The sequence below is a fragment of the Phoca vitulina genome, unplaced genomic scaffold (assembly GCF_004348235.1).
Source record: "Phoca vitulina isolate PV1807 unplaced genomic scaffold, GSC_HSeal_1.0 scaffold2, whole genome shotgun sequence".
NCBI lineage: Eukaryota > Metazoa > Chordata > Mammalia > Carnivora > Phocidae > Phoca > Phoca vitulina.
Genome location: NW_022589705.1, coordinates 1,949,120 through 1,973,070, shown reverse-complemented (window position 1 = coordinate 1,973,070; position 23,951 = coordinate 1,949,120). Strand labels below are relative to the sequence as shown.

The 23,951-nt window shown below is 47.8% G+C and overlaps 1 protein-coding gene across 1 annotated transcript in view; it reads left to right on the top strand.

Moving 5' to 3' along the window:
* The first annotated feature begins 10,692 nt into the window (after positions 1-10,692).
* Positions 10,693-23,951, top strand: part of PHGDH (phosphoglycerate dehydrogenase) — a 30,617-nt gene continuing 17,358 nt past the window's right edge. The window contains exons 1-3 of the mRNA XM_032420453.1: positions 10,693-10,971; positions 18,543-18,694; positions 20,435-20,500. Of these exons, the coding sequence (XP_032276344.1) occupies positions 10,834-10,971; positions 18,543-18,694; positions 20,435-20,500 (356 nt within the window). The 5' untranslated portion in view covers positions 10,693-10,833. The remainder of the gene's footprint in view (positions 10,972-18,542; positions 18,695-20,434; positions 20,501-23,951) is intronic.

Below are 23,951 nucleotides of genomic sequence, written 5' to 3'. Positions count from 1 at the left end.
GGAGCAAGTTCTGCAACATTATTGTATTTACTCACATCATTAACATTTCCAGGGCCCCTCATTCCTCTGTATAGATCCAGACAGTATGTGTTCCTTCTACCCGAAGGACTTCCTTTCATATTTCTTATGGTGAAAGTGTGCTGATGATTAATTCTTTCAGCTCTGACATATCAGAAAACTTGTCTTCATTTTTGAAAAATGTGTTTGCTGGCTATAGAATTTTTTTCCTTTCAGGATTTAAAGACGTTGTTACGCTTTCTTATGCCTTGCATCGATGGAAAATCTGCCATCATCCTCACCTTTGTTCCTCTGTAACGTCTGTCTTTTCCTTCTGGCTACTTTTAGGATTTGTCCTTTGTCACTTTTTTCGACTTACCTACATGATCGTTGGTGTAATTTTTTTCATGTATCTGGTGCTTGAGGTTCATTGATCCTTTGGATTTGTAGATTCAACAAATCAAACTTGGAAACATTTTTGGTAATTGTTACTTCAAATATTTTTTCTCTCCCCGTCCCTTCCCTTCCCTTTGAGGAGTCCAGTTACATTTCGATCAGGCCACTTGAAATTTTCCAACAACTCACTGATGTTCTGCTAATTTCTTCTCCCAGTCATACTATTCTATGAATTTCATCATTTTGGATAGTTTATATCGATGTCTTCAAATTCACCAATCTTCAGGGGCCTGGGTGACTTGACTGGTTGAGCGTCTGTCTCTTGATTTCAGCTCAGGTCATGATCTCAGGGTCGTGAGATCGAGCCCCACCTGGGGCTCCCCACTCAGCCAGGAATCTGCTTCCTCCTACTCCCTATCCCCTGCCCCTCCCCCCTGCTCTCGTGCATCCGTGTGCTTTCTCTCTTTCTTTCAAATAAATAAATCTTCAAATTCACCAGTCTTTTCTTCTATAATGTCTAATCTGCTGTTTAGCCTGTCCTGTGACTTTCCATCTTACACACTATAGTTACCATCTCTAGAAATTTGATTTGGGTCTTATTTTTTACATCTTCTATGTCTATATTTGACATGCTCACTCTTTCTAGTAGTCTTTTGAATATATGGAATACCGTTCTCCTACTTGATTTTATGTCTTTGCCTATTAATTTTAGCATCTGTGTCAAGTTCTGGGTTGATTTCCATTGATTGATTTTTCTCCTCATCATGGGTTGTTTGTTCCTGTTTCTTTGCATGCCTGGTAATTTTTTATTGAATTCTATACATTGCAAATTTTACCTTGCTGCATGTTGGCAATTACTGTATTTCTATATAAATTCTTAAGTTGGTCTGGGATGTGGTTAAATTAATTAGAAACAGTTCAATCTTTTCAGGTATGTCTTTTAAGCTTTGTTAGGACCAAAGAGGTGCTTAATCTAGAGCTCATTTTTATCTACTACTGAAGCAAGAGCCAGCATCTTGTGAATTATGAGGGTTTCTGGTCTGGCTGGTGAGAATAGCAGCTGTTTCTGGCCCGTGTGAGCTCTAAAGATTATTCCTTGTAGAGATTATTTCCCTGAATTCTAGTAGTTTCTTCACATGCATACAGTGGGCAGCCTCAGCTGCAAACTCAAAGGACCTCTTCCTCCAGATCTCCAGAATTATCACCGTTTTCAGCTCTCTCCTCTCCACTCTTCTCTGTGACACAGCTTCATCTTCTTATTTCAGGGAGACCACTGTGCTTTACTTGGTTTCCTCATTTCTGCCCTGGCCTGGAAACTCTCTCCAGACAGTAAGCTGAGGCAATCATAGGACTTACCTTATTTGCTTCTTATCTCTCAGAGATCACTGTCTTTTGTTTTAACATCCAGTGTCTTGAAAACCATTGTTTCAAGTATTTGTCTTTTGTTTTAGTTATTTCAAGTAAGGGGTAAACCTGGATCCTGTTACTCTATGGTGGCCACAAGCAGAAGTCCTATGCAGCTTCTTTGAGCCTTAATTGCTCATCTTTGAAATGGTGTTGGTAATATCAGTTTGTTCTACCTTATTGAGTCATCACTGTTTTATGAACTACACAATTCCTACATAAATATAAGATCTCATTTGGAGAGATGAAATGTGCATACAGATAACTGTGAGAGAAGTAATATTAAGATTGTATCAGTCATTTGCACATTAGTGAGAATGGTTAATCAGAGATTTTACTCAAACAGATTCAGAGTTGACAGTAGTATTAAAGATAGCAACCTGTTTTTGCCCCAGGCCTTCTTACTCTCTATAATACAAGATAGAGATTTGGGGTCCTATATAGAAGAGTAAGTCTAGATGAGAGTAAATCAGTCAATGAATTATTCCAAATTACCCTAAAATACATTATATGTTTCTATCAGAAGTTAGAGAACTGGACCTGGAACCTCAGTAGAAAAGAATACTGCCTCTTTGAAGATTTGAGGGCTTAGAGAGAGAGCAACTCTGTCCTGAAAATGTCAGAAGGTGACCTAAGAAGAGAGAAGAGTAATTCCAAGGTCAGGGTTATGAATGGGGAGTTTGCTGTCTGGAAGAGCAATGAAATGGAAGAACCAGGAAAAAATAAAGATTAATTCCTACAGTACAGCCAATGCAAACTGAATAAATGGAGACCTTGAATTTGTAACTCATGTCTCCCATATACATTTGTATTCTGAAATCACCTGGGCACTGTGCTGTAGAAGTAGGGACCCTTGGGCTTGATAGATGTTGAGGAAGCCTGACCTTGGAGCCCATGTTTTCAGGGGGTAATGCTAAGGTTTTGGAGCATGCTACAGACTGAATGTTTATGTCCTCCTAAAAATCCATAGATTGAAGCCCTAACCCCAAAGTGATGGATTTGGAGATGGGGCCTTTGGAGGGGGTAATTAGATTTTAATGAGGTCATGTGGACAGAGCCCCCATGTTGGGACTGATACTCTTATGAGGGGATAAAGGGATCAGAGCTCACTCTCTGCCATATGAGGACCAGCAAAGAAGTAGCCATCTGTAAACCAGGAAGAGGCTCTCACCAAGAACTCAGCCATACTGGCACCCTGATCTTGGACTTTTACCTTCCAGAAGTGTGAGAAATAAATGTTTCAGCCTTCCAGTCTGTAGTATTTTATTATAGTAGCCTGAGTTGACTGAGGCATTTACAGGAAAGTAGCTCTGTCCTCTGATTCATTTTGATAATGACAGGACATGAAATGGGATGAAACTTTCTGTCTGGTGTCTACTTAGAGGTGTCCATTTCATCTTCAATGCCACTTCCTGAGTACATGGCAATCATCAAAAGAGTGACAATGCCAGGGTCCTCTCCCTACCCAGCTCTGCCCAAGACTCTAGTGGCATTGAGAGATCCAACTGCATCTTCTCTAGGCATTGGTCACAGTGCTTGAATCTTCAGAGATGTGTCAGAAGACTGTACCTCAAGCCACAGAAGATTCTTTTATTTAGATGTAGCTTCGAGGTTCTTACATGACATTAACATTGAGAGGCTGAATTCCCTGGTTCTTGCCCCCTTGCCTCCCTTGCGCTACTCTGCTGGTGCTCACCATGATGACACCAGAGTCTCTGCCAGTGTTGCAACCAAAGGTCTGGGAGGCACTAGAGTGATGCCCGGCAGGCCCTGCTCTCCCATGGCTCACAATCCAGCCCTTGAACTGGTTGGGGGATGGGCCGCACATTGTCCTTCATTTCCTCCTTCATCTCTGGCCTCAGGCATCCTTTAGCAAGGAACCATCCAGGAAATAGATGCTTGAGGAGTGGGGAAGAGAAGGTGAGAAATTCCTCAGGTCCCATCCATCCTGTCTCATTTTAGGCTTAACTAGGACTACCTAGGAATTTTGTTTATTTGTTTGTTTTAATGTTAAATTCCCTGCCTAATAAGAAGCAAGGTGGGGAGGGGTCCATTAATGTTCCTTCTACCCTTTCTGTCTTCTAAAATTTCTTTGTGCTTCACCGCTACTTAATCTCTCTGTCAGGATGAAATTTTGTTCTTTTCATTTTGCATGGTTTCCAAGTGTATTAGTTGTCTATTGCTGCTTAACAAACCATCACAAAATCGGTGGCTTAAAACAACGCACGTTTATTCTCTTGGAGTTCTGGAGTTCCAAAGACAGAAATCAGTTTCCCAGGCCTAAAGGCAGCACTGGTTTCTCCCAAAAGCTCTAGGGTAGAACCCGTGCCCTTGCCTTTTCCTGTTTCTAGAGGCCCCCCTGTGTATCTGGCTTGAGGCCCTTCCCCCATTTTCAAAGCATTCATTCCAATCTCTGATTCCATCACCACATGGCTCTCTCTCCTCTGATTCCCCCTGTGTCCCTATGAGGACCCTTGTGATTCCATCACCCCACCCAGACAATCCAGGATCATCATCCCCCCTCCCCCCTCAAACTCCTTAGCAGAATCACATCTGCAAAGTCCCTTCTACCATATAAGGTAGTTCCAGGTGTAGACATTAGGGTGTGGACACCTCGGGAGAGCCATCATTCTGCTTATCAGACCAAGATTCACATTTCTCAGTAAATACCAATGTCTTGGGCAATTCCTCGGGCAATGTAGAATCCTGATTTCTTCCTGTCATCAATAGTTACAACATTTGAGGGGTGCCTTGAAGAGGCCGCTTTTAGGCAACAGGCTTGAGCAATGGACATCTGAGCAAGGCAGAAGGGCCCACCGTAATCACCAAGCTGAAGGCAAAGGGGCTCATTAAGCAACCACCCCAAAATGGCCATAGACCCTAACTGACCAATTACAACCAGGCACAATTCCTAGAATTACCAAAAAAATGGGAAATTCCATATGTCCCCATACTCCCTCACTCTGCCCTATAACTGTGGCCCCTCACCACTACCTGGTTACAGAGAGTCTCTCCTTTGCTGTCCTGCCCACGGCTCCCTTACAGTATATTCAATAAACTTTTATCTCTTTTGTTTTGCCTTCGGCGAATTCTTTCACCACCGGTGCTGCCGGCCCCAACCAAATTGGGATGCCCCACATTTGGTGACACCCCCCATCCAATCAGAGTACCCCACAGGGCTGACTGGCTCAGTTGATAGAGCATGTGACTCTTGATCTTGGGGTCATGAGTTTGAGCCCCACATTGGGGTAGAGTTTACTTAAAAAAAAATAGCTATAACATAAAAGCCAATTGTATTGTTGTTTCTTTTTTTTTTAAATCTATTTATTTCTTTGAGAGAGAGAGAGCACAAGCATGCAGGGGAGAGGAGCAGAGGGAGAGGGAGACAGAATCTTAAGCAGACTCCATGCTGAGCGCAGGGACCCACGCAGGGCTGGATATCGTGACCCTGAGATCACGACCTGAGCTGAAACCAAGAATCAGACACTTAACCGACTTTGCCACCCAGGCACACCTGTATTGTTTTTTCTAAATTGAGTATACTATTTTAGAGAAAGGAGGACTTTTGATTTTATTTTGAAAGATGTGAGGACAGCGCAATTAGAAGTCTGACTAGAGATTTAAGGAAATGCTGTAATCATAACTTTACAACTTAGTGTCATCTAAATTTTGGTAAGTCATTTTACTCCTCTAAATTGTAAAGGTGGGCTAAATATGTGTCTCAGATTTGTCATTTGTAAAACGCAAATAATAGTGGTGCCTATACCATAGAATTGTGAGGATTTCCTGAGTTACACTTAGCTAGCCCTTTAAAATGATCAATAAATATTTGTATTATCATTATGACTATTTTGCACTTTGTTACCATGCCTAATCCATGTAAATATGGGCATCTAACAAGAGGTTCGTGGGATCCTAGGAGGCCCATGAGTAGGCTATAAAAGGTACATGAATTCCCAAAATTTATGCACAATTTAGAAGGTGAGTGGGTTTGTAGCTTTCCTCAGATTCTTATAGAGTTCAGTGGCCTAAAGAGGTTTTGAGACATTGTAGTTTAAGGTATTGAGAGGAGAGCCTGAGATCTTGGAGGGAAGCTAGTGTCGATCAGAGTTTCAGAGACTACCACTAGCCTAACTCACAAGAGACAAGAATACAAACCTGAATTCTCCTACAGGGGAGGAAAATTTTTCCTCTACTCCTCTAGATTGTTTTAGCTGGCCTATTAATTAAATTCACGTAAGACGATTAACAGGAGAAAAGCAAATGTAATTATGTATGTACCAAAGCCCCATTAGAATATAAGACCCAATGTCAAGCCAGGCAATAGGTTATATACCCTCCTGAGCTAAGGAATAGGATAGAGGCCTGGGCTTCAAAGGGGAAGAGGGTAATTCACAGGACTGTAAGGAGAGGAGATGTTTAGTAATTCGATATTTGTCCTCCCATGTGGATAGGTCTTTCAGATAAAAAGTTGTCTCTGGTAATAGTTCTTTTTCTTGAGTCTGCTGGGTCTTGATTGCCTTTAGCTCCAAATAATCCACATGCTATAGTGCATATTTGGGGTCACATACTTTGCTCCCCCTTACTCCTGTGTTTATGAACAGGGAGATTGTCCATCTAGTGACCGTGCCCAATTCCCTCGACCCTTGTTGCTTGACAGCATTCTCCTGTTGACAGGAGCCCTTCAAAACACAGCCTTTTAGCTTCTGCCTGTTTCTCCTTTTACCACATGACCTGGCAATGGGATCTGGTGAGAAACAGATCCACTCAGCAACCCTTTACTGAAATCAGGGTATCTGGAAAATAAAATAGGTGCTCAGAAGAACAGCAGAGGAAAGGAGTTGCAGAATCAGAAGGGATATGTTTATACAGACTCTGACACCATCTGGTGAATTCTTGCTGTACCACATCGAAGTACACCTTGCTACTGACCACTCCTGTCTGTCACATGCGGTCTTCCTCTCTTTCTTCTGGAACAGTGCTGGGTAAAAGCCAAGACTCACCTTGGATCATCTTTTTGAACTTGCAGACCAGCCTTTCCATTAATATATTCTTCCTGCAGAAAAATTATAATGCAATTGATTATATTAAGAGGGTTTTTTTTTTTTCTTTTTAACATTTAGTAGTATTTGGATGAAACAGTATTCTCTTAATTTGATCTGGTCGTTCCCAAAACTCCTTTTTCAGACATTTACCTTCTCTCAGGATGGGTTACTTTGTCAGGTGGTTAACTTCATCCATTATTCACTGATTCTTATTAGTTTCACAGTCAGAGATTTGCCTTTTCAAGTTCTGACTGTGCCTTACAGATGCCAAACAAGGGACCCACTTCTCTCCTAATCGTTATCATCATAGTATTCATTGTCATCATCATCATAATGATAATCAAAACCACACTGTGAAAAGGAGTCTTTTCGGTGTAAATTATAGAATGATCATTTTAAAACTTAGATAATACTTTCCCCTCCTTAAAACTAAACTTCAATGGTTTCCCATCTTACTTAGAATAAAATCTAAACTCCTTAGCATGGTGGAGTGGTTGACTGTTGGTGTTACCAGCCTGTCCTCCAATCCCTACACCCCTTCTCTTGGCTTAGCACCCTGAAGTTTCCTTTAGGGACCCACTTTCCTCATACTCTTAGCATATATTCCAGATGGAACTTTCTTCAGTTCTGAAGTAGGTGCTTTCCTCAGGACTGACCAGCCAGCATATCCATTCCCCTGGACACAGGAATAGGTTCAGAGACAGATACACGACCCCAGTTGACCCAGTGAGGATCAGGTATGAAAACATTGTGGCAATTCTTAGAAAATGAGAGCAATCTTCTAGGATTGCAAAACTGCTCAGAATATATGACGGAATCTTATAGTCTTCACTAACTGGTGACATTCTTGCCACATCTTGGCTTTCTGGAAATGAAGCAAAGCCAGAGAAAACAGAGATGGGGAGAGAGACAGATTGCCAATGACACCAGTCTGAGCTCATTTCTGTCCACATTTGATCTTCTTAGACACCTTGAGCCAGTTTAAACTGAGTTTTTAATTTGCATCCACAGAAGTCCAGACTATTCACCTGGCCTGAGTGGTCTGTCCCCTGTTGACCTCTCCACCTCATCTCGTGCCTCATTCCCCTTTGGTCTCTATATGACCAAAGGTGCTCTTTCCTACCCAAGTGACTTTATTCTTATTGTCCTCTTTCCCCTGGATATTCTTCCAAATGTTCTCCACTGGCTCTTCCTCCACCTTCAGATCTCAGCTTAAGCACTGCCCTTCTCAGAGATTTTCCTGACTGTCCGACATGGGCCGCACACCGCACACACGCTCACATGCTAGAACTTCCAGTCTCCGGAGGGCAGGCACCGTGTGTGACTTGTTCAGCATTGTTATCCCAGGGCATGGCAGTGGGCCTGGCACACAGTAAGTGCTACAGGACTATCTGGGAGCAAGTTCCTTGAATGTGCCAGACTTGTTCTGCTTTGCCTTCTGCCTAGAATTCTCTTTCCTCTGTTCTTTGCAAATTGGCTTCTTATTTCAGTGTCAACCCCAGTATCCTTTTCTTGGAAAGCCCCTTCCTGGTTATAAAGTCTAACATAAATGCCCCCACATCTGATCCTCTCTATCATGTCACTCAGTTTGTATTCTTCATCATACTTTCACATCCTGCAGTTATCTTGTTCCATTTTTCACTTATTTGTTTATTTTCTGGCCCCAAACAGAACATAAGCTCCATGAGAGCAGGGACCGTGTTTGTCCCCTTCAAAGCTTCATTCCCATCACCCTCAGCAGTGCCTGGCACATAATAGGCTCTCAATAAATATGTGTTGGCTGTCTGACTGACTGAATGAATGAATTAATGAATGAAAGCCAAGCACTACACATTGCACTCATTTGAGTGCTTTGCATATTGTCACAACAACCGTATGAAGCACTATCCTATTAGCCCCATAGTACAGAGAAGAAAACTAAGTCTAAGAGAAGCAATGTAATTTGCCCAAGGTCACATTATCAGTAATTTCAGAAGCTGAAATTCAAATTCAGATGTGCCTGTTTTGCAGATGACAATTCATCATCTACTCATCAAAATATCTGTTTTATTACTCCTAATGTGACTTTGGAGATCACAGCTGGGCTCCAAGTAAAAAAATAGGATTCCTACCTCTCCCCCTTCCCTCTCTCCCATGAACCTTATCCTCTACAGGGAGAGCAGCTGGACAGCTATGGCTCTTGTCCCCTCAGGTACATGGGGTGGGGCCGGCCCTGGTGGGCTCACCACACACAAGGAAGCAGGGGAGGGCACCTTATTTGTGAGCTTCAGCTCCAAAAGAGAGAGCTAAGCAGGGGCTGGCCTGGGCTGGCCCTGGGACCTTTCCCCTAAACTGTCTCTCTTCCCAAGGGGCTAAGGCTCAGGGAGGGGAGGGAGTGAGGGGTCTCAAGAGAATGGCAGAATTATTTTCCTAATACTTCCAAGAAGGCCAAAGTTCCTGTTTTATGGAAGGCATAACATGGGGTGGGGGGAGAATATTTCCTCTGCTCCTAGGCTGATTGTAAGAGAAAAATCCTCAACTTGCAGTTGATGTTGGAGGTAGGGGTGAAGGATGGGAATGCGGTGGGTGGGGGGCAGTGCAGAGAGATATTATATCTCCATTAGCAGTGCAAGGGCTCAGCTCAGCTAACGTAAGCAGATCCCATCTAAAACATCACTCAGTGCCTCTGTACTACTTTGGAGTGCAGTTCAAACTCCTCCCCAGGGAAAGGCCCCTGCTGGGCAGGCTGGCCCTTCTGCACTTTGGTCTCCTGCACCCCCAGGGCATCTCCTTCAGCTATTCATCACACCCTGGGCCTCTGTACATGTCACTTCTTCTCTCCCTGGTTATTTCGTATTCAGCTCTCAAGATTAGACAATTGACTAAGAGCAGCTTGAAGGCAGGTAATGCCTTACTTATCACCATATCCTCAGGTCGCGGAGAGTGCTTGCCTTCGAGAAGCATCAGCGCATCTTCTGAAAGGCAGCACTGCTGGAGGCCTTCCTGGTGCTCCGTGCTAGTAACAAGCTGACGCTGGGTGCTTCTCAGGACCAGGGCACACGCTGGCTGAGGATGGCTCGCGGCTGGATAAACTGAATTCTCATTCATCTAGGAGCATGCCCGACTCTGCTTCTGATCCTAGAGGGCCTTAAACGGATTTCCCCCCCAATATTTCTGGCAAGAGGGGCATGGGATAGGAACGTTTGTCGTGGGGTTTAAACATAAAGGAGTTAAGAGCTGGGAAGTGCCTCCTTGGTCAACATATAAATTAGATCAAACTGACATCTCACATTCCTTTTGTCTTTTTCATAATCATAGAGGAAGTGGAGGAAGAGAATGGGGAACTTGAACAAAAATTCTGGCAGCTCTAAATGCACCCGGTCCCTGTTCTCTTTCAAACTCATAATTCCCAGTGCATCATTCATTTGTAATTAAGCACTGCTTTGTGAGGTCTCAGAAAGCTTCCTATTGCTTTTCACTATGTAACTTTCCGTGTCTGCCTTTGGTACCCTCGGTGTTAGCCCACCAGGGGGTGTCCGAGCCCCTTCAGCATCCAGCACGGTGCCTTGCACATAATAGGTGCGTTCAGTAAATTCTTGTTAAGGAATTATTGAATACGTTCTTCGGGAGAAAGAAGTGAACATGAAACATTTCTCTCAGGGTGAGAACAAATATTTCTGTGTGAGATATGAATCAGCTAGTCAGCGCAAATTGTGTTTCTATATGCTCACCAGGTGTAGCTTTCGCTGAGATTGAGAAATTCGTCGCTGGAGAATAATAAAGTGGGCGGGGAACTGAAGGCTCGAGCTGCGAGGAGGAGGCGGAGTCACCGAGAGTTTGAGTATTTTTGTCCAATCAGAAGGAGGCGGTAGGAGCAGAAGGGGGAGATAAAAGGGGAGCGGGAGATCAAGAATCCTGCCCAGTTACACCAGCCCGCCAGCCGGAACTACAGTTTCTCGGCTTAGGTGCTTCTGCCCCGCGCGAGCGGCCGATTCCGAGGCCGACTCCGGCAATGGCCTTTGCAAATCTGCGGAAAGTGCTCATCAGTGACAGCCTGGACCCTTGCTGCCGGAAGATCCTGCAAGATGGAGGGCTGCAGGTGGTGGAGAAGCAGAACCTGAGCAAAGAGGAGCTGATAGCCGAGCTGCAGGTAAGGCGAACGGAAGAGACACGACGGTTTGGTGGCATGGCATCCCCTGCCGAAACCGGCCGGCCGGCGCCGGGGCCAGCGCGCCCCACCCCCACCCCCACCCCCGTCCCCGGTACCAGTCAATCCTGGGGCCTCCCGAGATTGGGGGCTGGGGGAGGGAGAAACAAACCGCGGCGAGCGGCGGGATGCAAACTTTGCGTTCAGTTTGCAACCGCGTGTTTCACGTTGGCTAGCCTCCCGCCAGCACTGCAAAGTGCAGGCTGCTCCAACTGGTCCTGCGGGGTGCCCCAAGGGATGCCAGCGCGAAGGCGCACAGTGGCCCTGGCGGGGGGGCGGGGGCGGGGGCGAGGGCGGGAAGGGGCGCCAAAGTGGCTTCCGCGCGGGGAGCCCAGGGACCCGCGATCCTCCCCGGACTAAGTCCTGGCGAGCCCGGCCGAGTCCAGCTTTCCCCGGGGGTGGGGTGGAGCGTGGGGTGGGGTGGGGTGGGGTGGGGTGGGGGGCGCTGGCAGAGCCACAGCCTGTCTCGTGGCAGCTGGAGAGGCTGCAGACAAGGCGGCCCGGTTAGGGCAGCAACCGTACCCGCCTTTCGTCTGATGCAAGACTGCCGCGAGTTTTCCCCGCCCCTCGGCCTCCAGGGAGCCTTCACAGGGAAGGGGGGCGGGCGGGGGGCGCCCGAGGTCCCCGGGCCGCCCACGCGGCCGCCCCTGCCACCCCCCACCCCCACCCCGGGATCCAGGCTTTAGTTCCTGCCCGCCTGCCTCACCGTTGGCCTCAATCGCTGGTCAGGAATGACCAGACTGGATTAGAATCCGATCCCAAACGCCCCCAGGAAATTTCTGTTTCTTAGCAAATCCTTCTGAGGCACGTACCGGTTTGTTGTGCCGCATAGTTAGCGCCGCCGTCTACTTCAGATCTTTCTCTACGTCGTTTGTAAGGGTCCTGTGAGCTTTGGTGGCCTCGTGCAGGACATTTACTTTGTGAGCCCTTCTTGACTCTAGTTCCTGCACCCAGCATGCGGGGGTCGATGCCCCACTGTCCGAGGTATTCTCTCCCACAGCCCCGCTCTGCCGCCTCCTACCAACCTCGCTCGACCCCGGCGCACATCCAACCCCTCCATTTTCTCCCCGGAGGGCCCCCTGAATCAAACCACAGAGCGGCCGCAGTTGCTGGAGCTGGCTGGAACCACATGGTCCTGCAAACTGTCGGTGCTCCCTTGCCTGCCCTTGTACCTGCTGCTGTGTTTCTCCACGGCACGTGCCCCCCCACCCTCTCCACCGCCATGGTGCTGTATCTGGGCACTCAGAGAGTAAGTCTCGTGCTGTCCCGGACTTAGAGAAGTGTCTCAGTCCCCGCCTACGGGAAGCTTGTGGACTCCTTCGGGAGCCTGGCCAACACTCCAGGACACCCCAGGATTGACCAGATGGCACAGCACGTGAGAGCCAAGTGAGACCACCCAGCAGCCTAGTCTCTGCCCTGCTACTGCAAAAGTGGACAAAAGGGGGGTGATTAGCCTGAATGGGGTGGGGGACAGGGGCTCAGGACCTGATCCTTGGAGCACGGTAGGACTGGATAGGAGGCAGGCACCTCCCGCTTGTCCCCTCCTCTTTTGTATGGGTGCTGTCAGTGGCCTTGGCTCAGGGCAATGGCCAGAAGGCAGTGCAGTGGCCTCCAGACCCGCTTCTGACCCTCACCTCCGCCACAGCACCAGGTTGGGATGAGTGGCCTCACTTGGGGCTTTGTAGCTTTCCTGTGGAAATTAGAAATCCTCATTTGTAGGATTTCGAGGGAGGGGGGCAGGTGGGGTAAAGGCAGAATTGAGAAGAATGGGAGGCCTCTCCAGTTGTGGAGGGGTTCGTGAAGTTGGGAAGTTGGCCGAGTAGGTTGCTGGAGTCTGGAGCTGCAAGTTGGAGGACATTTTAAAGGCACTGAAAGCTCCTGGTGGGAGAGGAGGGAGGGGTGTTTGTGGGCTACTGGCTGGCTGGGGCGTGGCTGGGCTATTCGGGGAGCCCCCAGCGTTCGGGTCTGTCTTTCTAAAACATTCGCTTCAGAATGCCAGCTAGTCCACCTGGGCAGCCCACTGGAGGGGCCCCATGTCCATACTGTGTCCTTTTATTCTGGGTGGAAAGGTGTCCCAAGTTTGTACCCCCTGCCCTCTCCCACTGAAATCTTTAATTCTCCAGGACGCTTGAGCACATTGCCTGCCCAGGCCTGGCCTCTGTTCCCACGCCTTGGTATTCCGGGCAGACACAGTTTGCTCTCGTTCACTCCGTGGTCAGGATGTACAATTACTCCGCACCCCCCACCCGCCCCCGAGAATGGGGCTTTTCAGACTCCGAGCAAGTCACTGCACATTAGTGGGTAGTAAAGTCGGTTTAATGGGTCGTGATTAGCATTTTACAAAACAAAATAAGAAATATCTGGGAGCAAGGCCGATAGTCAGGCTAAGTAGTGTGTCACGAAATTTGTTTCAGTTATGTGGGCCGTGTTGCGACCTGTGTGGTTTGTGAGTATAAAACCACAACTTAAACATATATTTCTTACTGTAAGTCTTAGTCAAAAAAGTATGGAAAACACTGGCTTGGAATAGTAAAGCATCGTGTTCAGAACTCACAAAACTCTTAGACTGGGGATCCCTCTTCTATCAGCAGATGTGACATCTTAAATAAACCGTATACATAGCAGCCTTTAAATATTACCACGTATCCCTGGCTTTTAAACTTTGACCATGACCCACAAGAAGAAATTCATTCTGCATCATAACTCAGGATACACATACATATGTGTACACACACACACTAAAGTTCCATGAAATACCCTTACTATATGTGATACATATATTTTTCTTTGTTTTATTGAATAGCAGTGCTGGTCAGAAACCAGTAAGCCACATGCTAGTAATGCATTTAACTTACTGAGCACATTTATATCTCTATCTCAGAATTTTAAGAAAGATCGAGAAGGGGAAAATTTTCCATGCAAGAGTCCATCTTTTGAAAGGCTCTTTTAAAATAGCAAGTTCCGGGTGCCTGGGTGGCTCAGTCAGTTAAGCGTCTGACTCTTGATTTCGGCTCAAGTCATGATCTCAGGGTCCTGGGACTGAGCGCCCAGTCGGGCTCCGCTCTCAGCAGGGAGTCAGCTTGAGGATTCTCTTTCTCCCTCTGCCCCTGCTCGACTGCGTGCACACGCGCTCTCTCTCTCTCTGTCTAAAATAAAAATAAAAAAATCTTTGAAAAAAATTAGCAAGTTCTCAGCCTTTGCACTAGGATTTAATTTGCAGAAGTTAAATAGACATCTACTAAATCAGAATCACACATATAGTGCCAAACAGCACCTTCCTGCATCCTCTAGCTGGGGAACAACGACCTGGAGAGTTTGGCTTTCTGTATGATTTAAGTCAGAGGCACCAGCCATGCTAGAATCACCCTCAAGGCCAAGCCTGTTCTCCTTGGGAAAGGAAGCGTGTTTGAACTTGAGAAATGTGAATGGCTTTCTACTGCTGAATTAGCATAGTTTTTCTGGAACAACTATAAATCCAGCAGAAGAGTGGCCGTTTTCCAGCTCTAAGACAGCTGCAGCGAGCAGTAGACAGCAGAATGGGTGCAGTTTCGAGAGGTGGCCAAAATGGCCCCCACGACGCTGGAGAAAAGAAAGCTGTAGTCACAGCCGACTGCACTGAGGGCGTGGGAGGCTGTGCTAAGGCCTGCAGTTTGCATAAGTAGAGTAGAGGAGCAGGCTGCTTGGAGCCAAGTCTTGGAGGGGTGACTTGTGACCTGAGGAGGGGATGGTATGTAGGAGTGCTGGGGTTTTGAGGGGTCGGCAGGAGATAGGTCACCAGTAGGCTCTCAATCAATATGTGCTGATTGAACGTATCAATTGGTGATGCGATTGAATCAAGAACTGCATGAAATGGGGGGTAGTGGAGGGTGTTAAGAGACCTTGAAAGCTAGTGGACCCTGGCTCAGTGTGGGACCAGGGTCGGCTGAAGGGGAGTCTCCAAAGGCGGATTCCCTACTTGGAATAGGTGAGCTCTGAATGAACATCTGTACTGGTCGGACTGGAAACGCTTCAGACTTCTGGCTTCAAAGAAGGCTGGTCTGAGGGATGCCTCCCTTGAGGGAAAAGTGTGGAGAGACTACGGGGTAACAATCCTATGTAGACAAGGCTGGGCCTGTTCAAGGCTAATCGTGCTGTTTCTGTGCTTGTCCTGGGGTCTGCAAGCATGGGGTGGGCTGCTGGGACTCTGCAGCCCCCCCCCGCCCCCCCCACCGTGGGAAGCAGATTCCTAAGGTTTGGGGAGGGTGGTGGTGGCTTTGGAGAAAGCATTTGAGGAGGCCAGATTCTTGGGGCCCAACGGGGTGATTGGGTAGAGCATCTGGAGCAGGACTGTGCCTCAGATTTGGGCCCAGGAACTTGATACTAGAGCGGCAAGGTGAAAAGACTGTGACTCTTTGGGTGGTCCCGCTCCAGGCCTGCTTCTTGTCAGTTGACCCTTGGTCCTGGACTGACCACTTCAAAGGAGGTTTGACTTCCTCAGTGTGTTAGCAGTGACCAGAGGTGTCAGAACTGGTGGTGAGGGAATGCACGGTGAAAATGTGCTCGCACGCTGCCTGATTGCCCTCTCCGGGTTGTGCAATTTATACTCCTTTTTCCCTGCACGCTCACCAACGTGGACTGTTACCACTTTTCGTTTTGCCAATATGATGCCTGAAAATACCACATTTTAAAATTTACATTTTCTTTTTTTTTTTTTAAGATTTTATTTATTTATTTGAGAGAGACAGGCAGAGATAGCGAGAGAGAACACCATGAGTGGGAAGGAGAGGGAGAAGCAGACTCCCCGCTGAGCAGGGAGCCCCATGTGGGACTCGATCCCAGGACCCCGGGATCATGACCTGAGTCCAAGGCAGACGCTTAACCGACTGAGCCACCCAGGCATCCCCAAAATTTACATTTTCTTGATATCTAGCAGTTTAAGAGTCTTTAAAAATTACTGGCCACTTTGTGTTTCTCCTGCGAATTACCAGCTTGGACCTTCACCTGTTTTTGTACTGGGTTCTTTATCATTTAAGAAAATGATTCATAGGAAGCCTTGATTATTTTTGGTGATGAGTCTTTGTTCTGTCATATATGGTGCAAGGATTTTCCCTCATATTAAGCCTATCACTTGACTTTAACTTTGTTTATGGGATCTTTTCCATAAGAAATTAACATTTGAAAATTGTTAGAGCACGCGACTCTTGATCTTCAGGGGTCATGGGTCCTAGAGCTTACTTAAAAAAAAAAAATTGACATTTGAAAAGTTATCAAATTTGTCGGTATTTTCTTTTATGGTTTCTGGGATTTTTGCCTTGCTTATGAAGCTTCCCCATCCTGAGATCATAAAAATATCCCCTTACATTTTCTTCTAATGCTTATCTTTAAAAAATTATTTAATTCTTCTGGATTTTTAAAAATTTGTAGTGAGTTTTTTTTACCTAAATTTTCCTAATACCCTTTATCACATAGCTCTTCCTTTCCCCATCAGTTTGACATACATGGGTCTGTTTGTCTGTCCCAGATATACATGGGTCTATTTGTCAGGTGCCTATTTGGTTCTGTTGATCAATTTGTCAGTTTCAGAACATTTTTCTCCCATCTCTCTCCTTCTTCTTATGCTCACAAAACTCTTGAGTGCTGTCAAGTAGATCTGGTGCCTCCTTATCACAGTCAAGAGAAGGGATTTCCCATGGTGGATTTTTGACCATGTGACATGTTTGAATTATTTAGGGAAGGAAGGTGGTGGTGGGGAGAATGGTGAGGATAGGTTTCCACCGGACTCTCAAATCTCTGAATTCATCTATTCAACACAGTGTTTTAGCATCAGCTATGAAGATAGTCCTGCTTTTGAGATGTAAAATATGGATGAAGAGACCAAATTGCAGGTCAGACAGAGGACACCTGAATGTAAAACAGATGATAGAAAAATAGGGGGAGGGAGTGATACTGAGTCCATCGTCATTGGCAAGGTTTCGTGGAAGAGAAGTTGACTGTGCCTTAAAAAGTTGGTAGTGGGTGGCCAGGCAGGGGAAGCCTTTTCTTTGGAACCAAGTGTAGTGGACTTGAATGTGGGACAGTCAGCAGTGTCCCCGTGTGCCCAGGCATTGGCTAATGTTCAACTAGGCTGCTTTAGAGGGAGGAATTCCAAGCACCCTCAAGATTCCCCTGGCTTTGGCCGGTGTTGGCAGTCAGCCCAGATGGGGTGGCTCCTATTTGGTTCCTCTAACCTTTCCGTGTCTGTGTGCCTTGGACACTCTGAAGTCACAGCATACATGTGTACTGGTGAGTTTTGGGGTGTCTGGCACTGTGAGCCCCTTGAGGGGTGGGGCTGTGACTTCTTCATCTTGTCTTGACAGAGTCTAGCATAATGCCAGATACATACCTACCAGGCACCCGGTGGATGGAAGGAGGGCATGAAAAGGGCAGGAGGAGGGGACACGGGCATCCTTGATCTTGTTGGGCTTCAGTGTCTCATCTGTGAAATGGAGTTGGACAATATTGCTTGGAGTGTCACATTTTGAGGTTCTGTTTCAGAACTGCCGACATAATAAAAGGGCTTGGGGAGCCTGGGAAGGGTCCTGCATCTGGCTCTCTGTGGAAATTGCAAAGAGGTTTACATCATTGGTGTCAGATCAGATGTGGGAAGGACCCAGGGGAGCCATCTGTTCCAACCCTCTTATTTTACAGATGAAGACCAGGAGTGGGGGGGATTTAGCACCGTGACTGGAACCCCAGCCTCCCGATCCCCACAGATTGCTGCTTTTGCAACAACAACACTTACTTCCTTACCAACCCTGGACAGCCAGTTTGGGACAGAGCATGGCTCACTTGATCCATTTCTTGGGGACTCTCATTGGGTGTTTGGGCAACAATATCCTCATTCTGAGAAGATATCACAAGATTCTGGATGAGCCTAAGAAAGACTGTCTTGGGGATTAGCTTAGCCCAAGTGAAGCAGCTATGATGAATCCAGAAAGTATTTACTTTTTGCATATGTATATTTGTAGCCCCAAATTGCCCGCGTTTTTGAGCAGCTATAGACCAGTTTGATTGTTCTCCTGTCCTCCCCTTACTTTGGTCTCTATTTTAGGAAATGTCTTTCTTTCAACACTTTGTCTTTGGTTCACATCTTAGTCATTCAGCCAGCTAGCACTTACCGAGCACCTGCCGCGTGCCGGTCACTGGGGCTTACAAAGTAGAATTCAGTCCCCCTTCAGCAGCACCATGTCCGATGGTAGAGGTGCTGGCCATTGAGCAGAGCCAGGGAGCATGTCGGGGGCTGTACCTGTCCTTTCTCACTTCCCCCTCACACACTTGAGGAGGCCAAGTCTCAGATTCGTAGCTCATGGGGGATGGAGCTTGGATTTGACCCCAGGCCTACCTGCTGGTAGCCCCTTCCGGATGGGGATGCTATCAGCTTCCTCTCTCTGAAGCTATCCAAACTCAGCCAGCATGCAGGAACTCCCCCTTTGGGCAAAGAGGTGCTAGGAGGTCTTGAGGACCGACTGTGGACCCAGATGTTTCTTCTATCTCAGGACTGTGAAGGCCTCATCGTCCGCTCAGCCACCAAGGTGACTGCTGATGTCATCAACGCGGCAGAGAAGCTCCAAGTGGTGGGCAGGGCCGGCACGGGCGTGGACAACGTGGACCTGGAGGCTGCCACCAGGAAGGGCGTTCTGGTCATGAAGTACGTCGTGGAGCCCCGGGGGGTGGGGGTGGAGCCTCACCACACAGGGGGAGAGGAAAACTTAGGTTAGAGAAGGCTGGGTCAGAGGAGGATGGGCTTCCAGAAGGATGCCTGGGCCAGGCTGAGTCCAGACAGGCAGTCCGCGCTCACAGCGTCGTGGTTCCCCAGGTTCTTGACAAGGAGGCTCTTGTTGTAATCTCGGGTCACTTCACAAACCCACTCCACGGACGTCTGAAGCACAGCCTGGTTGGGAATCAGAGGAATGTTAGCGAATTTATCTGCGTTTCCTGCTCCAGTGCTGCCCCTTTCCCTCCGTCGTTCTGGCTGGAGCTGGATGTTCGTTAGCTCTGCTTTGCTCGGTCCCCCCGTGCAGGTGCACAGCTTTTGCTAGTTGAGTGGCTCTACATTCTTTCCCCTCCTCCCTGCCCGGCACCCTTCTGCAGCCAGGAACCCCAGTTTCTCTTTCACACTCCAGTGCCGAGAGGGAAAGCGTCCCCGCTAGAGCTGTTTTTGCAGAAACTCAGTGCAGAGGTCATGACTGCACGCCAGGACTCGGCCATACTTGCTTCTGGCCCCCATCTGGCACTTAGATAGTGTGGCAAGGTGATTGTCACCCGCTTCTTCATCCCCAAGCCTTTTCCCTTCCCTTGGGAAGTTCGGTGTCCTCAAAACCTTCCTCTCCCTTCCCTTCACTTCTCCTATAGTGCAGGGGTTAATTGACTGGTCATCTGACGGAAGTCAATATCCAACAGAAGAAATGTTAAATGGTAACGCATCCTACATTCTTGCCCTGGACACGGAGGCATCGCCCCCCGCCCTGCACCCCCTCCTCCATCCCAGTACAGCCTGTTTGCAGGGTTAGATCGGAAACTAGGTGGAAAGACAGACTCTGAGAATCCTTTTCTCTTGACTTTTTTTTTGGGGGGGTGCGATAAGATCTCTTGACTTTTCCCTCCTTGTAATCTTCATTTCCAGAGATGAAAAGATCCAATAGAGGAAAAAGGAAGGTGAACGTGGGTGCTAATAAATTATTCCAAAGCCAAAAATCAAAAAAAGAGTCTTTGAGAAAAGAAGAATAGTTTCATGGGTTTCAGCTCTATTCTTTCTGTGAAATGGGCCGAGTCAGCATGGCCCTGTGCATTAAGGTGTGAGGAAGCTGTCTCACTTCAGAACTTGTGGAGAGATAGGAGAAGTCAAACAGGTGGAGAAAAAAATCCTAGCTTTGTTACTGACAGAAGCCGGGCTGGGCAGCTTGATGAAGCTGTGTGGGCAATGGGCTGACCTGAATTTGATAGGCTTGCGTGATCACCCATATTGGTCATAGTCTCAGGAAGAGTGATGGCACAGAGCAGCGGGAACCCGTGCTTCCTGTAGGCAGGTAGATCCTGAAACGAGAGGAAAGAGAAATGCGGAGCCACACATATATCTTCCAATCGAGTGAGACACTTCTCTGCCTTGGGAGAAGTGAGCTCGGGTAGAGAGGCCAGGTGTGTCCCTCCAACTGAAATCCCTCGTGAAAGCATAAAGCCAGGGCAGGGGGGTTTCCCTCTAGCCCTGGGATTGAGCAGGAGTCCATCAGAGAGCCCAGGTGGGAGGCATGGGGTTGGGGGGTTGGTTTTAAGAGCAGGTGAGCTGAGGGGGCAGGAGAGTGAGCGCATCACACTCCGGGCTTTCTGTTGGGATAGGAGTAGGAATATGGGTCTGGATCCACTGACGTCCCCTCTCTTCTTCCATCTTTAGCACCCCCAATGGGAATAGCCTCAGTGCTGCGGAGCTCACTTGTGGCATGATCATGTGCCTGGCCAGGTAAGTCCCTGTCTTCTCAGCAGAGCCAGCCTCTGGTGTGTCCGTGGTTATGACTCCCCAAACAAAGTGACCCGGAGAAGGGTAGAAAACTTCTGCATGGCACCGTGCACACTGCCGAGAACCTTCAAGGGCACCCATCCTTTATGAAACATTTGATACACTGGTTCTGGCACACAGAGTTCAGGTGGCTTCTCTCCAAGGGGCCCGGTAGGGGATGGGCATTCAGCTTGGCTGCTCCTTACCCGGAGCAGGCTCATTGAGAAAATAACTGTGTGCCGTCTTCCTCTCCTCCTTAGTCATTTCCTGTGGTCCACGCCATCCTCTGGCTTCTCGAACCTCTAAGCCTCGAAAATGCCGTTTCTGCTCCCTGGAATATCCTTCCCCATCCTCTTTTTTTTTTCTGAGTCTTTCCGGTATTTTATTTTTATCACACTCATTATTAAAAATCCAACTGCACATAGGTATAAAATAGAAGCAGCGCTCAACATTTTTATTTAGTTCGGAACATTTTTGAGTGAATTAATGCCAAAATGTAACAGCCTCCATACCTCAGAGACCTCTCATAACCCAGAGGTTCCCAGACTTTGTTGCACATTGATATCATCTGGGATCTTAAAAAAAATACTAATGCCTGGCCTGCGCTCCAGAGATTCTTATTTGATCGGTAAGGCATGAAACTTGGCATGGGGATTTTTTAACAAACTTTTTATTTTAGGAGTTTTAGATATAAAGAAAAGTTGTAAAGATAGTAGAAGGACCCATATACTTCATACCCAGTCTTCCTATTATTAACATGGGACATTAATATGGTGCTTTGATCACAATCGGTGAACTAATACTGAGATATCGATTGATAACTTTTAACTGAAGTCTTCCTTATCATCTTTATCCAGGTAACCCTTATTCTTCAAGATTAAGCTCAAGTGTTAATTCATCTGAGAAGCTCTCTCTTGATTCCCTGGCTGGGCTGTGTCCCTCACTGATTGCCCTGGCCCCCAGGGCTTACCTCTGTACTAGGCTTACAGATCTTTATCGTGATAGAAGGGAGTAAAAGCTCTATCTACTTGTGGATTTTTTTTTAAGATTTTATTTATTTATTTGTCAGAGAGAGAGCACAAGCAAGGAGAGCGGCAGGCAGAGGGAGAAGCAGGCTCCCTGCTGAGCAAGGAACCCGATGCAGGACTCCATCCCAGGACCCTGGGATCATGACCTGGAAGGCAGACGCTTAACCAACTGAGCCACTCAGGTGTCCCTACCTGTGGATTCTTAACACAAGGGAATTCAAATGATCAAATGTCTTGCTCCTCCAGCAGGAATTCTGGGGGTGTGGGCCTCTTGAGTAGAGGTGACAGCCTAGGAACCACTGGATACAGCGCAGAATGGGCATGAACCTTCCTGTATTCGGTAGTAGAATGATTGTATTGAGTACTGTTGTTGAATAGGCAATTCGGGCACTTCTGTGGTCAGCGGGGAGGGCAAGGAGCCAATGGACAGGGCAGGGAGTTCACTAGGTCCCTTCACACAACCTTGGATCCTTAAACCAGGGGACCCAGGCAGCCAAGACTCTTTATTTCTCTACTCAGACCTGAAGCTTCTGGGGCCCAGAAATTGCTCTTTTCCCCTCTCAAGACTTGTTCTCTCTTCTTCTGGGACAGCGTCTGGAGGAGTTGACCTTTGTTCTAACTCTTCCCCATGATTTCTACCTGAGCTCTTAAGTATTCATTGCTACTCACTGGCCAGTGAAGAGCAGAGGAGACTGGAGAAAGGGAGGAACAGGGACAGCGTGCGCAGCCAAAGGGACCCAGCCTGGAAGGGGTCCGTGAGCTGGCTGTCTGGATCTTCCAGAACATCTGGGCTGGACTGATTTCCCCTGGAGAAGCCTCAAGCCCTGTTTTCACTTGTGCTGTTAAATTCAGTGGTGTTTTTGTTTTTGTTTTTGAGTGAGGGACTGATCAGCTTTCTAGTTAATTAATTCTCTTACTCTTTTTCTGGAGGTGGAAGGAGGGGCTTGGGAGCCAGGAATAATTTTTCTCCTATTCCAAGACCAGCTTTATTTAAGAGAATAGGTAAAGGGGGTGCCTGGGTGGCTCAGTTGGTTAAGCGTCTGCCTTTGGCTCAGGTCATGATCCCAGGGTCCTGGGATCGAGCACCACATTGGGCTCCCTGCTCAGCGGGGAGTCCGTTTCTCCCTCTGCCTCTGCCTCGGCCCCATGCTTGTGCTCTCTCGCTCTCTCTGACAAATAAATAAAATCTTAAAAAAAAAAAAGAATAGGTAAAGTGGAGTGGTTTCAAGGAAGCGCCCCATTTCCAACCTCTCATCCAACGACCTCACCATCAAAGATGCATCAAAATTAAGAACTAAGCACTCTAGTAAGGAAGCATGGCCAGTCTCTCATACCTTCTTGTGTGTCTGCTCAGACTGCTTTTCCAGCAGGGCAGTGAGGGCAGAGTGGGTGCTGTGGACAGAAGGTTGGGAGCATTGAGCAATGTGGGTGGAGAGAGGGGGCCTGGACGGGCCTCACACTGGGGGACTTTGAACAGACGGCAGGAGCTCCTGAGGGGCAGGGGAAGAACAGTCACACAGAAAGAAAGAGAGGAGAATGTGGCCTGCATAGCTTTCATCTCGCCCACTTTACCATCTCTTTTTGTAAGTCAGGATGGCTACCATTTGGTTCTCGGGAAGCCCCTCGCCCACATCATGGTCCTCCCCAGACTGGCCTGGTGAGGACCCCAAAGTGCTAAAGGCTGGAGAGGATCCGTGAGTAGCTGGTAGAGCAGCTGGCGGGGGCTGGGATGTCCAGGGCCGCGTGCCCTCTCTCGGATGGCACTGTGGGGCCAGGAGGGTGGAGAGCAGGACGTGAGCCAGACCTGGGAGGAGGCAGGTGGGCTCTGTCTCACTTGGTCGGAGGCATAGGAGCAGGCTAGCTTTGCTGAGAAGGTAGCCCTTCCTCAAGGCAAGTCATTGTCCTTGGGACATTCCTGACACAGGGACCCTCTCCTGAGGACTGACGGGCCAGAGCAGCAGGATGGAGCTTCTTGCCCACGAGGCTTGTTACCGAAGCTTTAGGAGTTTGCCCGTGAGATCGCAGGAGCGCAGATCGCCCCTCAGCCTGACCCTCAGATGGAAGCGTGTGCTGGCAGGGTGTAGACACAAGAGAATGTTTTCTTATAAGAACTCGGCGAGATGGAGCTGCAGGAACAGTATGTTGGAGTCTCGCCCTCCTTACACATGCACACACACACTCGCGGGCACACACACACCACTCTGAGTTTTGTGGCCAGCAGAAGAGACTGCATTTAAATACTTGGAAGGCTGACTGTGCTGGGGATGTGCTGGGCTTTGAGTCCATTCAGCTCTTCCCAGTGGGATGATGCTGTTCAAGGTGTTGAACCCCCCGGTTGTCTCTCTCCATGCAGTTGGGGTGAGCAGGACATGTGCTAAAGCGTGTCT